At 34.2% G+C, this 14,703-nt stretch overlaps 3 protein-coding genes across 5 annotated transcripts; 1 reads left to right on the forward strand and 2 right to left on the reverse strand.

Moving 5' to 3' along the window:
• The first annotated feature begins 1,058 nt into the window (after nucleotides 1–1,058).
• Nucleotides 1,059–2,734, forward strand: LOC105765530 (60S ribosomal protein L36-2). Of its 2 annotated transcripts, none has more exons than XM_012584693.2 (4): nucleotides 1,059–1,219; nucleotides 1,819–1,922; nucleotides 2,163–2,362; nucleotides 2,475–2,734. In XM_012584693.2, the coding sequence occupies exons 2-4, from the start codon at nucleotides 1,821–1,823 to the stop codon at nucleotides 2,506–2,508; spliced, it is 336 nt and encodes a 111-aa protein (XP_012440147.1). In that variant the 5' UTR covers nucleotides 1,059–1,219; nucleotides 1,819–1,820; the 3' UTR covers nucleotides 2,509–2,734. The 2 variants fall into 2 exon arrangements, with proteins under 2 accessions (XP_012440147.1, XP_012440148.1); XM_012584694.1 differs by having other exon boundaries at nucleotides 1,070–1,219; nucleotides 1,816–1,922.
• Nucleotides 2,735–3,345: 611 nt separating this feature from the next.
• Nucleotides 3,346–9,317, reverse strand: LOC105765528 (cleavage and polyadenylation specificity factor subunit 2). Its single transcript, XM_012584691.2, has 18 exons — nucleotides 9,100–9,317; nucleotides 8,851–9,019; nucleotides 8,562–8,658; nucleotides 8,203–8,329; nucleotides 7,992–8,113; nucleotides 7,746–7,840; nucleotides 7,498–7,649; nucleotides 7,242–7,299; nucleotides 7,044–7,151; nucleotides 6,472–6,724; nucleotides 5,677–5,861; nucleotides 5,466–5,558; nucleotides 4,856–4,954; nucleotides 4,388–4,519; nucleotides 4,253–4,297; nucleotides 3,994–4,161; nucleotides 3,838–3,912; nucleotides 3,346–3,717 (listed from the first exon to the last, which is right to left on the reverse strand). The coding sequence occupies exons 1-18, from the start codon at nucleotides 9,246–9,248 to the stop codon at nucleotides 3,616–3,618; spliced, it is 2,229 nt and encodes a 742-aa protein (XP_012440145.1). The 5' UTR covers nucleotides 9,249–9,317; the 3' UTR covers nucleotides 3,346–3,615.
• Nucleotides 9,318–10,488: 1,171 nt separating this feature from the next.
• LOC105765529 (signal peptide peptidase-like 1) lies at nucleotides 10,489–13,940 on the reverse strand. Of its 2 annotated transcripts, XM_052625620.1 has the most exons (5): nucleotides 13,806–13,864; nucleotides 12,970–12,995; nucleotides 11,944–12,883; nucleotides 11,020–11,220; nucleotides 10,489–10,803 (listed from the first exon to the last, which is right to left on the reverse strand). In XM_052625620.1, the coding sequence occupies exons 3-5, from the start codon at nucleotides 12,739–12,741 to the stop codon at nucleotides 10,687–10,689; spliced, it is 1,116 nt and encodes a 371-aa protein (XP_052481580.1). In that variant the 5' UTR covers nucleotides 12,742–12,883; nucleotides 12,970–12,995; nucleotides 13,806–13,864; the 3' UTR covers nucleotides 10,489–10,686. The 2 variants fall into 2 exon arrangements, with proteins under 2 accessions (XP_052481580.1, XP_012440146.1); XM_012584692.2 differs by lacking the exon at nucleotides 12,970–12,995 and having other exon boundaries at nucleotides 13,806–13,940.
• Between the last annotated feature and the right edge of the window lie 763 nt (nucleotides 13,941–14,703).

Consider the following 14,703-nt stretch of genomic DNA (forward strand, 5'->3'; position numbering starts at 1 on the left):
GGATGGACGATTGGGTGCGGTGCGTTTAGCTTACTTTTTATCTCACACTACAGTATCGCTACAATATCTAATCTCATCGCCACTGCTGTTTTTACACTAACTGCAGGTAAACGCACCGCCCATCCAAACTCACCCTCAATTAATAATTTGATTCTTTATTTAATTTCACATTTTTTATAATTATTGGTATTTTTTACAATAAAATTCCTGTTAAAGAGGAATATTATAGTCCAAGGTGGCACACCAACGCTTCTTTTTTTTTTTTTAAGAAAAATACTATTATTTAACTTTCATAATACTTACCAAATAAAATTATTTTAAAAAACACAAATAAAATTGTTGGCAAGACTGGAAACTTAGGCAATAATAAGTACTCAATTAACTTACTTGACTATAATGACATAATCACAAATTTTTTTAAAAGTAAGATACGTTATAATGATTATCATTTAAATTTATGATTTTTCTTTTGAATAATATTGTTTTCAATTTGTAATGTGAGTACTTGTAATTATATATATATATATATTTGTTTATTTTAAAGTTATTATATACCTAAAATAACTCACCAATGATGTATAAAATAATTATATTGTTTTTAATTAAAAACCTGATCGAATCATCAAAATTTGAATGACATTGACATGACAGTTCATGTGATACATTATGTATACTTCAGTGTTTACATGGATGATTTTTCTAAAAGTTTTTATGTACTTTTTTAAAATTTATTGATTTTTCAATATCTTTATTGAATTTTTTGAATTATTTGTGGATTGTCACGCTAGTGGCCGCATCAATGTCGTTAAAATTTTAATAGTTCATCTGTCGGTTTTTTCATCCAAAAACAAGAAAATTGACTAAATTTTAAAGGTTGAGAGACAAAATGACTTAAAAAAGAATAAGGGTCAAATGGAAAATTGAGTAAAGATTAGAGACTAAATTTTTCATTATGCCCTTAAGAAAAATTATGGCTTACAAGTCAAGTAATTGGGTTTTAAAATCTAGATATTCTAAGAAGTAATTTGGGTTTAAAAGATTTTGTGGGTCGGCCTCAATCCTCAAAGCCATTATGTTCTTCATTTATTTAGTTTTTTATTTCAGCCCAAAACTCATGTTAGAAACCCTAAAAACCTAGAGTCGGCCATCAATATATTTGTTAGATCACGAATCCAAAACCCTAATTTTAACTCCGCCTCAGATATCCCCGTCTCCACAGGTACATCTTCGCCACTTCTTTAGTATCTTTCTTTTTCATAGCATTTTGCTCTATTTGATTGCTTGGGAAGCGAATTGTAAGCTGAAAAACCATAAATTTCGTGTCAGATAGCTTAAGTTATTTGAAAATGTGAAAGGCTAAGCTCAAATATTGAGCGGGTTTAGCTGGTTTCATCGAGTGCATTGGATTTAAGTTGTGTTCATTATCTGCTGTGTGTTGATTGCTAGGTTTGTTTTAGATGATAGGATATTGGCTGTTTTGATATTGGGTCACAATCTTTGGTTTCTGTTTTGATATTGGCTGGGTTTGTTTATTATATATGTGTATATATTGGTTTTGCAGCACCATTTTCACGCCATGTTAACTGTAGATCTGGTTTTAAGAAAGAGGTGTTTGGAGATTAATATGCACTTGCATTCTTGTGTTTGATTAACTGTTTATGCTAATATAATTTGGAAAATTAAAAGATTTTTATGAAGGAAAGTACAATGAATGAAGGGTTTGAGTCATTTGAATTCTAAAGGTTATTGAAATGTCGTTTGAATGTTGTGGTTTTCATTTTATTTATATGTATATTCGGTTGTTTGTTTCTAAAGCAGGCATGGCTACCAAGCAGCCAAATACTGGCCTCTTTGTAGGACTGAACAAGGGCCATGTTGTAACCAAGAAGGAGTTGGCACCACGCCCCTCTAATCGTAAAGGAGTAAGTACATCTATATTTAATCAATTCTTTTACATAGAATATTTGTGATCGGGTTTAACTTATCATAACTATTGGTCTTCTAGTAAAAGAGTAAAGGGAAAAGTGTATTGGGGAAAAAGATCTCTGTATTTTTGTCTGAATATTCATCCAGCAATTGTACTTTTACTTAAAAAAACTGTAATGCTTGTAAATTATGCTAGATCTGTTATTATGTGTACTGATTTTTCTATTTTATTTCAGAAAACGAGCAAAAGAGTCCATTTCGTGAGGAACTTGATCAGGGAAGTTGCTGGTTTTGCACCGTATGAGAAGAGGATCACCGAGCTTTTGAAAGTCGGTAAGGACAAGCGAGCTCTCAAGGTAGCTAAAAGAAAGTTGGGAACTCACAAAAGGGCAAAGAAGAAGCGTGAAGAGATGTCCAGCGTTCTCCGCAAGATGAGGTAATTATCTCTCATATCCTGGAAAAGCAACATTTATTGTCTTAAGTTTCGAAGGATTTGCAATCTGAAAATGGGTAATAAATTGTTTCGTTGGTGCAATGTTTTCTTGCAGAGCCCACGGTGGAGGTGCAGAAAAGAAGAAATAAAGCTTTATTTTCTTGGTTTCTTACTGTTGTCGTGCTCGAGTTTCTTGTTTAGGAGCAGCTAGAGGTTTGTTTAGCATATGTTTCATTTTTGTTGTTTTGAGACTGAAATCAGTGCTTTGGAACTTTTGTTTATTTGAGTTAGAGATGAGAAATTGGAAGAAGTAATAACTTTTAAATTTTATGTTTCTTGAATTATATTTAACGCCATTACTATTCTACGTGCAAATTTTGGGTATTTAGTTTTATGGATCTCCTTTTTGCCATTAGATGTTAAATCTCCGTGCATGCGGCCCCAAGTTAAAAACCACTGAATTGAATCGTGTTTTTATTTTGTTTTTAATCTATAATTAAAAATCATTTTCAAAAAATATTATGTAAGAGCTAACGATTATTTTGTATTAGATTTAGAATTTAACATTTTTAAAAAATAAATTTATGTATTTTTATAATTTTACTTAAATGTTTAAAATTCATAAAACGAAAGTTGAGATATCTAAAATTGAAAGTCGGATTTTACCTAATTACTAGAAATCGTTCAAAAACGAAAAAAAAAAATTGATGAGATCGACTTTTAACTCATCCTCATTTGGCGGAACGGAATTATGGATATTTCCCGTACTGATGATGGTCTTGCAGTTGAGATGACACATTTCATTTGATAAAACACCTACTTTTGTCAATAGAACGAAGAGAAGCCGCAATTTCGTTATTTACTATTAGTACAATTCCTTTTACACCTATCAATTAGCCTTTCGTTGATAAAAATAATGGTTTGCTTTTTGTAAATCTATTGCTGTAGAATCCTACACCCTATAATGTGTCAATGTTAAAATCTAATGACATGAAATGGTCTGTTTGTAAACTAATGTCATAATAAAAAGGATATACAAAAAATACGTATAAATGTGTCTAGCTCTATCCTCTTAAGTAATGACAAAAAGGTTAACAAACAGCAACCTAAAAACCATACAATTTAGTTGGGTAAACAAATTGTACATTCAACCAAAAATGGTATGCTACTGACAAACAAAGTTAATTAGTTTCTGAGCCTTACCAAAGCTGTGCTTTCCATACTCTATTGCATTGTGTATTATTTCATTCCACAACCTAAAGTAAATAAAACTGGGAATATAGATATTCCCGTATCTTGTAGTAATCTTCGCACAAGGGACCTTCGATTATGATTTGCTGTGTACCAGAACCACCACCCTAAGACGAACAAGAAATGAAGTTAAAAGAAAAGAAGCGAAGAACAGATCATGACCCATAAAAGAAGATGATGCAATTGGATGATGCCAGACAGGAAAGTCAAAATGCCAAATCGCTTACCTTTTGGCTTGCAACCCCAACTTTGCGTAATGTCACGTATTCACCGCATCGCAACGCCCCTGCAGCAAATTCTACCTGTAAAAGAAGCACCTTTGGGTGTCAAAAGGGGGCTATATATTTTCAGGATTGTGTGTAATCAAATATGAAAAGCAGTACCTTGACACCTTTACTGGCAAGAAACTGCTTGAAATCTGCCATTTTCAGATCACCTACAACCACAGATTTATGCGGGGGAGCTGGTGTCGAGATGGGTAGTAATGAGAGCATGTCGTTTTCTGTCTTCCCTACTTCAGCATCCACCCAAGCTATTTCGTAGTCTCCTAACTGATATTGCAGTTATGTTAGACAAAGGGATAGAGATTGAATGTAACTCAAATACGGTTATCAACATCACAAGATTAATTCAATTGGTTACCTTTTTAAAGAGGACATTGCTCATCAACTTCTCAGATAATTGTACCTACAGTACAACACAAGGCCAAAAAATGAATTCTGATATTCAAAATGATTGCCTTACATTAAACAAAAAACATGTTCTTGAGTTATATACCTTATAAGCACATAAATCAGATGTGACATCAATTGTTTCTTCAATTTGGGGAGCATAAACATGAGGACAAACATGTTTCAAGCAATGTTGCTTCAAATGCTCTGTTGCCTCTGCTGATCCATGCACCAAGACCTGTTGAGTGAAAAATATATATGACAAAAGGCACCCGCATAAAATAGATCAAAACCCAAAAAAGTTAGGAGGAACAGGGTAACATGACAAAGAGGCATATTTGAATTAATAAATATAGTGCAATGCTGTGTGCAATTGTTCAACAGTTATTACTGCATGTTCCACCTCACAGGATTAACATTTCACATCAGCGTATAATAGCATGGTGATGTAATAAATGCATGACAAGTAATAGCACATTGCACAAGGAAAACTTTACATGGACGGCCCATAAAGATGATAAAGCAGATACATAAACTAGGAGTTCCAAACAATTGCCTCAAGAAATATCCTTACAAGCTTTAATGGAGCCACGTGGGCAAGGATTGATTTGACAGAACGACCATCAGAACGCCCCTCATAATCCATGTAAACAAGTGAAGACTTTACTTGCACCTAACCATCATTGCAGAACATTGTTCGGTAAATGGCAAAATTAAGTATCTTGTAGTTGACTGGTTCAAAGGCGTCAAAACAATAAGATATGAAATAACAGTTCATAATTGCTGAAATTTTCATGGGCAAACTCAACCAAATCCCGGTTCAGAAACAAACCAACAAATGAAACAGAAACAATATTAAAAGCAACATATTTCACATTGATGTCAGTAACATATAAATCGAAACTAAAATGACCACGTAAAAGGACATTTGTTCCAGAAAAATAAAGATAAACAATAACAAGGAAGAAGATAATATGACCAGGGAAGAAAAAGAAAATATAAAACTCAAACAATCTGGAAAGGACCAATACAAGTTGAAATGAAAAGATAAAATGCCCATGGGTGCTTTCATGTCATCATAAACAAAAGCAAAGGAATCATCAGTAAGACCCGCAATACCAGTAACTTCATGATCAGTCCAAGCAATTTGATTATAGCATGACTTGAGCAAGAGTAGAACTTACAGTCAACTCGTTAGATATGACTTTTGAAGGTGTTGTGTCAAGTATCAAACTAGCAGAGCCTTCATCAAGTTTTCCATCCATATCCCCACCAGTCTGAGATGCATATATAAACAATTTCATTATTGAACAGTTTCAATAAACCCAAATATCAATAGATTAAAGATAGAGAGACATAACATTCTCAAGCAGATTGCCCAAAGCAGACACTTACACGCGTAGCTCCTTGGTCCATATCTTCATCCTTTATTACATAATCATCAGGATTTATGACCTCACCAAAGTCATCCCAATCAGAAGTATTGTCATAGAAGGGAAACATTGGGGCAACACTAGAGGATGGGGGCACAAATCCATCAATCAGAACATCACGGAATCTGCTCCCATGTTGACCTAACCCTGCAGGGTACAAGCAGATAAAAAGATATCAGCAGAGGGTACACAAGAGGATGTAAAAGATAATCAAACTCTTATTATGCATCATGAATATCCCATACAAGGATACCACATCAGTGCGGGGAGAAACTTCTGGAATAGTACTGAAATTTTTTCCCTTCTAAAATAAATGTAAACCATCAAGAATCAATGAAAATAAACAAAACCTGGCCACTAGTTTTATCACAAAAATAAAGGAGGGAACTCCTATGTCCAATGACAGGAATTACAGTCAAGGACAGTCCAAAGACAAGTTATTTAAGAGTTGACACAACTGCAGGAATGTACATGGAGAATGGGGACACAAAGGTGAAATTTATCTAAATGCATTTTAGCAATTTATGAGATCTTCTGACTTGTTAGAATCAATTAATATATGTCAGAATATCCCTTTGTTGTGAAACCCTAAACAACCCCTTTCTCTCTTAATTTGAATAGGAAATAATCATTCAAATACACAGGAAAACAAGTAACACAAAGCAATAAGAATTGGTTGAACACTCAAAACCCCAACATGTATGTCAGTTTCCAAAAGAAAATTAGACCGAGTAGCTTGTAGGAAATGGAAGAATACCATCCAGTGAGGGATGCTTATTATGAGTGTCAATAACCATTGGATCACTAGAATTGACATCGGTTGCAAGAGAAGCTTTAGATTCTTCCTCTTTGATAAGACTAGCTTTTAAAGCTTCTTCTTTTTTCAACCGGTTCTGTTCTTCTTCATAAGCAATCAACTCCTCCCCAGTCAAAGGAACCCTCCTAGACATCGTGACTTTAACAGCTTTTGGAGGTGGATCTGCCTGGAGCATACGAGCTAACGTGCCAAACTACATATACAGGTCAAAGTATCACCACCTATATATTATGAGGCAGAAGAGATAGAACAATCCTTTGATAAAACAAAATAGTAATTACATGTCAGGTACATTATTTTTACAAAATTGGTACTTTATAAACCTGATAAAAAAGAACTTGGACAACCATGAAACACAAAATAATTCTGACAACAAGTTGAATGACAAAGAGCTTAAAATCTTTGGTCATTGAGTAAATAAACCTCTATTGGCCACAAAGTAGATGCTTATCAACATCTAAACTGAGCATGAATTCAATTAAATTTGATGTCCTCCATTGTGAAGAACTCACCTGGCCCCTTTCAGTAAATAGAACAAGATTCTTGACATCTGCTGCCCACTCAACAAAAATATCATGAGAAAATCCTGCTTCTAAGCTGGCCATGGATGCTAGTATAACCTAAAATAGAAATATAAGCCAACAGTCAAATATATTAGGCTGAGAAAGATCATGGTGATCAGCTGTTTAAGAGTGGTGCAATCCACTAACCTTGGGACCATCAGGCACGCTATCAAGTTCACTCTTGCTTGTTAAAAGTTTGATATTCCTGCAAAGTTGGCATAAATACCTTGTATAATTCTCCTCCAAATGAATATAGATATACACAATTTACAGCTCATATCGATTCTACTTTGTTAAGCATGTAAAAAAGATAAAAACCAAGGAATAAATACACAATAGTGCAAAGTAAAAGAATAGAATACTAGCAAGTACTGATGGTATCAATAAGAAAAGGAGAACTTACTTCAGAAGAAAAGCATTATCACGTGAAGTTTCAAAGGATTTAGCTATAGCATCACTCATCCACTCAAGAAAACTCTTGACATAATCAATTGTGCTTGCTGAAACATATGTCACAAAGTAGATGGGGAAGTTCAAAGACTTCAATGACCAGTTCTGTTTATCATGATTCAAACTTTGCAATCGTTAATATGGCTAACCAAACGACTAATAAAAAATCCACCTCTTTCTTACTCAAGCATCCTTACTGACCTCTTCTAAAACCAAGAGAAGTTCCAAGACACGACCAGCGGTATCGACAGGTAGCAACACATTTCCACCACCTTCTAGAGTCTTCGAGATGATTTCTGCAGAAATTTCTCAATTAAGTTTAGCTGTGACCATGGTCCATAAGTGCAGGTGTTGGAGTGCATTAGAGCAGAAAGGATTTGAGGATGTGGAAAAGAACTTTTATTTATATCACGACTTAATAAATTCAACGACAAATACATAAATTACCAACAAAATCTCTGTCCCTCTCCCTTTGCGGCTTAGGAGGTTGATTGTTCAAAGCATTGTAGGCATCAGTTATAAGAACAGCAGGCCGAACAAAAGATTCTAGAACAGTTCCATTCAAATGCCTGATAAAACGGACTCATCTGAGTATATAAAGTTAATCCTCAAAAAAAAACTGCAATCTGAGATCAGATAAAAGATAGCATATATATACTTCTCTTTGCGTCGGTTAAAGTCGACAGCATATATGACATCTTCTCCGTCCTTTGTTATCTTCCAAACAGTACCACCCAAGAGATGGCCAGCAACATGAGGAGCAATTACAATACCCTCACCTTTTCCTAGAACATAGTAATGGAGACAAAAACAATATACTGAGAAAGTAACATCTTAAAAAGGATTGAACTAAGAGGTTGGGCAATGGCATTTATCTGAACATAAGTTACCACCCACATATAGTACTAACTACCAAGTGTTGCAACCTTCTATTCGCTAGAACTTTCACTGTTGATTAACATTGACCTAACAGGTAATGTAATTGAGATATTTACTGTTAAAAAAAATATATGTTACCAGATAAATGATAATTCTGCGAGTAGGTTAGCCGAGCTATACTCTGGAAAGCAGCATCAATGTCATCCAGGGAGAACAAATCGAAGTCTGATACTTGCTGCAATTGGGAAAGATACGTAGTATATCAACATTAGTACTACAAACAGAGAAGTTTAACTACAAGGATCAGGTATAACAGTGTAATCCACTAAACACCATTCCCGTACACATTGATGATTCAAAATAAAACTCTTCAAAACAACTAAGCTCCGAAAATAAATCAAATACAGAAATGGAGATAAACTTTCACCTTACGAGAGAGATAATGATCGTACATAGTGAGAAGGCCTAATCGATGAACCGGTTCAGTGGAATAAAAGGGAGCCGAGAGTCCAAATTGTTTCATAGCGTACGGAAGAGCACCGAGGTGGAGCGTGTCCGAATGCGACAGCAACACCGCGTCTACCGTCGAAGCAACCCTGCAAAAAGAACCGTTCCAATGTGAGTTGAAGTCGTTAATTAATAGCCATTTCGAAAGTCGAAGAAGAAGAAGAAGAACCTGGAGAGGGGTTGAAGAAGGGAGGGGTCAAAGAGGTCATTCCATCCACAGTCGATTAAGAAGTTGAAGCCGTCGATTGAGACTAAGTAAGAGAGAGGGTTCTCGTTGTATACTCCACAGAGTGGGGTTACCTGAACCGACGTCCCCATTCTCGCTCGGTGAAAACAGAAGATTCAGGGCTAAGACCCCCAAGTAAAGCTAAAGTTTCAAACCGGGGTGGGCGATTTTAGTGAAGGGCTGAAGCCTGAAAAGTCGTTGGAACGGCGCCGTTTGGAGTTTTCTTTTATAACGAGTTTCTAATGGTAAATGGTTTAATTAGACGGCGTCGTTTCGTCGAAGAGAGATAAATATTGGCGAGCGCCCATGGACTATTACAAGGTAAGAGTCCGAGTATCACATTCCTAATTTATTTTTTATATTTTTAATATTAATTAAGAAAATATGTCAGTTTGTTAACACCATTTGAAAAATAAAAAAAAATAATAACAATTCATATTTTTTTTTCTAAAAGAAAGTGAGCTATTACATTTCAAATCCAAAATATTTTTAGTTTACATACAATACAAAAAGACATGGTGGATTTTCTTTATATTTAAGAAAGTATTCTGCTGTATCTTGTAATGGTTACTTCTAATTATTCATATTATTATTTATAATTTGATTGTATTTGCACCTTAAAAAGAAGCTCGTTTTACTATTTTTAAATATTAAAATTTTATTTTACATTTTATGGTTAAATTTACATAAAAATAGTATGTTTTATACTTTTATTAAATACTTTTATTAAAATGGATAGTAATCCAAACTAACTTGGGCTGCAATTTCCATTTATCCAGATCCAATTCAAGCTTAGTTCATTGAACCGACTTAATATGTCACACGTAATGACTGTGATAAATTATAATATCATTTTATTCTTATTAAAATTTTAATTTTAACTCTTCAATTGAATTGATTTGACCTAAATCTCTTCTATATATAGCAGAGAAAAGGATGAAAATCCCCCTGATATTTTAACCTTTACATACTGAGGATGTTAGTATTACGTAGTACAACCATTTATACAGCATGTTGGCCTTCATATAGTACATACCATCAATCTAAAAGGCATAAATTAAAGGATAAATATAATTTTTGGCCCGAGCAACTAGGCCCATTTTGATACTTAAACTTGGTAACTAAGTTCATGCCATCAAACTTTTACATTTTTCAAGTTCAAGAATCAAAATAGACTGAGTTGCTAAGTTCATGTACCAAAGTATGACAAAAAAATATAAGTACCAAAATGAACCTAATTGTCAACATCAAGGCCAAAATTAAATTAACAGTAAATGAATGGCCAGAAAGCATTTTAGAGCAAATGGTTGATCTTGTATCTGCTTGTTCACATGGTTCACAAAGTTTTTTTTTTCTGGCTTTTCATTAAGGAAAATATATCATTGGCAGAGTTGGATTTCATAAAGTAAAACATTGAATTGTTGATATATTACTCTACTTTTTCAATGACAGAACATCAAAAGGAATATACAACCGAAAGGTTCCATGTACCCTATTGAGGCCCGGCTTCATATCACAGAAAGAAATGGCTCAGACTTCTATTTGTCTAGCCTTGTCGCTGAGATTTGGCATTGTTCCTTCCCATAATTCAACTAGATCCTTCCTTAACCACGAGATGAAAATCACAGGTCCCAGAGTTGAAGGTACCTGCGTGTAAAAGATGGAGGATGTAAGTTGAAAACGATATGGAGGTGCAACAGGCATTCCATGAACTCAAAAAACTATAACATTCATTAACAGCTTTAGGTAACCTCGACGAATTTTGATCGAGTAAACAGTGAGAAATGAGAATAGAAATGATCGGAATGACTACATCATATTTGCAAAAGCTCGTGCTTGGAATACAGAGGGCCAACAAAATACCAGATAAAGAAGAGCAGGTTGAGGCGAGTGAGTCAAAATGCCGGCTGCAAGCGCAGTTACTAATCCAACAGCATAGCCAGGAAGGGCATACCATATGTATTTGTGCCCCTTCGATGAATGTAAATCTAAAAGACTTACCGTTTCCCTAGTCTTTCGATGATCAAAACAGAGGACTAATGCTAGAAGCATGGCAGGAATGGCCTACATGAACATAGACAAAACAATCAGACACTCTTAACAATTAGAAAAATCAAGATGACATTAGCCAGCAAAGTAATTTGGAACTGGTAACAATACTACGATGTTATTCTCAAGAAGTCACATGCATATGTTGGAGTGCTTGTCTCTATAAATGCATGAATTGCAAATAACATATGGTTGGTCAATAAGTACAGAACAATGGTCTTCCTTGTAGACTGCATGTGTTCATCAGCAAACCATAATTGTTTGAGAGGACATGTTTGTTAGCTCTTCTAATAACAACCATGCTAGGAACAGGGGCAATAAGAATAAACTTCACAAGCTTGAAACTGAAACGAGAATTTAAGGGCCTGCACCTTGAAGATACTAATAAATGATGATCTAATAACAAAGAACGTGCAGATATTGTACAGCGTTGCATGATATATAGTGTGGGAAGATAAAAGAGAAGAACAAATTAAATTCAACTAAAAACAGAAAACTCTCAACACAGGAAACTTTTCAAAAAAAAGATAAGTTATACTGCACCAAGTAAAGTTGTGAGTAATTACTGCTCAAGAAACATAGGAGACACAGTTCTGCATATTCTACATGTTTGTTCATAGAAAGAACTGAAATAAAAATCAAATGAAATGTAATGATGACTGCTCATTTCATAAAATAAGAACCTTTGAAAGTTGCAAAAACTGCTTTCTTATATACTGAAGAGAAAGGCTTTCATACCATATCACCAAGACCAAGCATCATGAAGTCAGCTGAATTCCCACCAGGGGATGCACCACCGAGCAAATTCCTTGGAAAAACAATCTTTACAGGCAATTCTAGTTTTTTTGTGATCAATTGTAAGCCAGGAAGACTCAAACTATTAGCAACCGTGTGAACCGGGTTTGAAGCTTGTTGTGTTGCTACTGACACCATGACATTAGCCCCGAAAAATCTTTCAGAGAAGAAAACCCAGAATATGTCATACACGAACAAGCACACTAGAAGCATTGCACATATTTTGATGTTTGGAAGGCGCACATGACTGACAAATGCAATACATATGGAAATTCCTAACAAATTGTTCAAAATCCAATGCCCTGAAACAAGCCAAGCTGCAACCATAAGTATGCATGCCAATAACAATAAGCCTTGTATTCTGGTAAATGACTTTGAACAGCACCGAGACACAAATGGGTCAGCCAAACCAAGTTGTGATTTCAAATAGGCAACATGAGGGGATAGACAGAAGAATAAGGATGAAACAGAGGCAATAGCTGTGAATGCAGTCAAGAGTTGTGAAACAGAAGAAAAAAGGTAAAACATCAAAAGCAAGCTGCAGGAGCTCATTATTGGGATCATTAATGCTTGGGACCGATCTAGAGTAATTGATGCTTCCGACAAGTCACGGTTCCTCTCCATTTCTTTCCCATAATTCAGAGCACGAAATGCAGATCCAAATGTCACAGCCACTGCTGTAAGTATGAGAGTAAGTGGGGCAGGCTCAAGCAAATACAAAAGCTTCCACAAAGAATCCATGACTAAGCGCACAACTCTCTTGGATCAATTATCTGAAGCACGTCTTTTACGTGCCTAAACCGAATACAACACAAGATGAATCTCGAGAACAAAGTTGCACTACTTCTCTAATGAAAATTATTAGCTGAGAAATCCATGCAACCTGCGAAACGATTACACCAAACAAAATCTATTAAAATACGTAATTAAAACAGGAGAAACATCAGTAGCTAGATCAAGGAAAAGTACCTGCGAAACGTTTACACCAAAAAAATCTATTAAAATACGTAATTAAAACAGGAGAAACATCAGTAGCTAGATCAAGGAAAAGTGAAGCAAAACTAGCCCCTAGATATACTAACAAATGGATGCTTTTTAATCCTTAGTTGGATGCGACTGCACTAAGCAATTGAGTAGTTGAGTTAGTCTCCTCATCATCTATTTCATGCTTTTTTAATAACATTCTTTCTTCTGATTTGCATAGAAAATCTCAACATACAAACAAAAACACAAAGGGGCATATTCTACCAAAAACAACTTAAACCCAGAACAAATATTTAACTAAATAACTTTCTTAAAGATGTATAGCTAAAAAAGGTTGATTACAATTCCAACATTCTTCTAATTACACTAACTCAAGTACTCAATTGCTTAGTGCAGTCGCATTTAACTACGAATTAAATTTCCGTCCAGAAACAAACCAAACTGATAACAGCTGAATTTAGCAATTTACATCTCATGTCTTTTTTTTCGACAAATTTATATAAAGTTACCTCAAATTTTAAATTTTCACACTAATCAAAATCGCAACAAACAAACAAATGTTGAAATGAAATGCAAAAGATTCATTACGTTCACAACTCATATCACATAAGGAAGAACTCCATAAAAGGGTTAACAATCTAGGGCGTAAAAGATTACAAAAAAAAAGCTATAAAAATAAAATATATTCATAAGCAATATTCCAAAAAAAGAGTAGAGATTAGATTTGATCTACATACAAGCGATGGGTAAAGATCTGAAGCAGCAAAATTAAAAAAGAAAAAATAAGTAAATTAAGAGAGAGAGATTTTGGAGAGGACTACCTTGGACTTTGTACAGTTTGAGAGGCCTTTTTTTCTTTTTTAATTTCGTTCAGATGATGATCAATAAGGAGGTTCTCTTTTTCCTAGTGCGAGGCGAAGGAAATGAGATTTTTAAGTTAATTCACAGAAAGCCCCCCATGATTTTACATGTTTTATAATTAGAATCAATTTTCTATTGGGATTTCGCTTTAAAATAAAACCAAGGAAGTCAAATTCTTCTATTAATCCCTCATAGATTTAGTAACTATACTATTAATTCTGTATTATGCGTAGATTATACATTTAATCACTATACTGAATACTCTAATTTTGTTAGTTTTAGCTCTTATAGTTTTTCAATTTTAGTAACAATATGAGTTCGGAATAGGTAGTGAAATGGGCTTAAAATAACTAAAATCAATTATGGTAGTAGTTAGATTTAATTAAATTAATATTATATTATTCAAATGTAAACTTATGGTAAGATAAATTTATTACTAATTCGTAAAAAGATTGTTAAAAAGTAAGGGTGGGTTTAATTTAACTATTTTAGTCTATTATCATTTTGGTATTGAACTACAGAACTAAAATCTATTTAGTCTCTGAATTTAGATTTTAACAAGATTTGATGATGTGACAAATGTTCTTAGAATATGACTGGATTGATTGGTCGAACCGATTGGACTGAGAACCAATCAATCACCGATATATTGGTCCAAACAAAGGGATGGAAAATAATTGAACTGGAAAATGCTCAGAACATGTAAAAATCGATAACTAGGACAAAAATCAACGTTGAGCGGTTTGAATCGTTTTAGCATATTTTTTCTATTTTTAAATTTTTTATGTTTTTAATTATTATTGGTCTAGTCGTTGAACTGATTAAACCGAATGAATCAAGAACTATGATATGATTAGT

This window comes from Gossypium raimondii, chromosome 12 (genome assembly GCF_025698545.1).
Source record: "Gossypium raimondii isolate GPD5lz chromosome 12, ASM2569854v1, whole genome shotgun sequence".
NCBI classification, from domain to species: Eukaryota; Viridiplantae; Streptophyta; class Magnoliopsida; order Malvales; family Malvaceae; genus Gossypium; species Gossypium raimondii.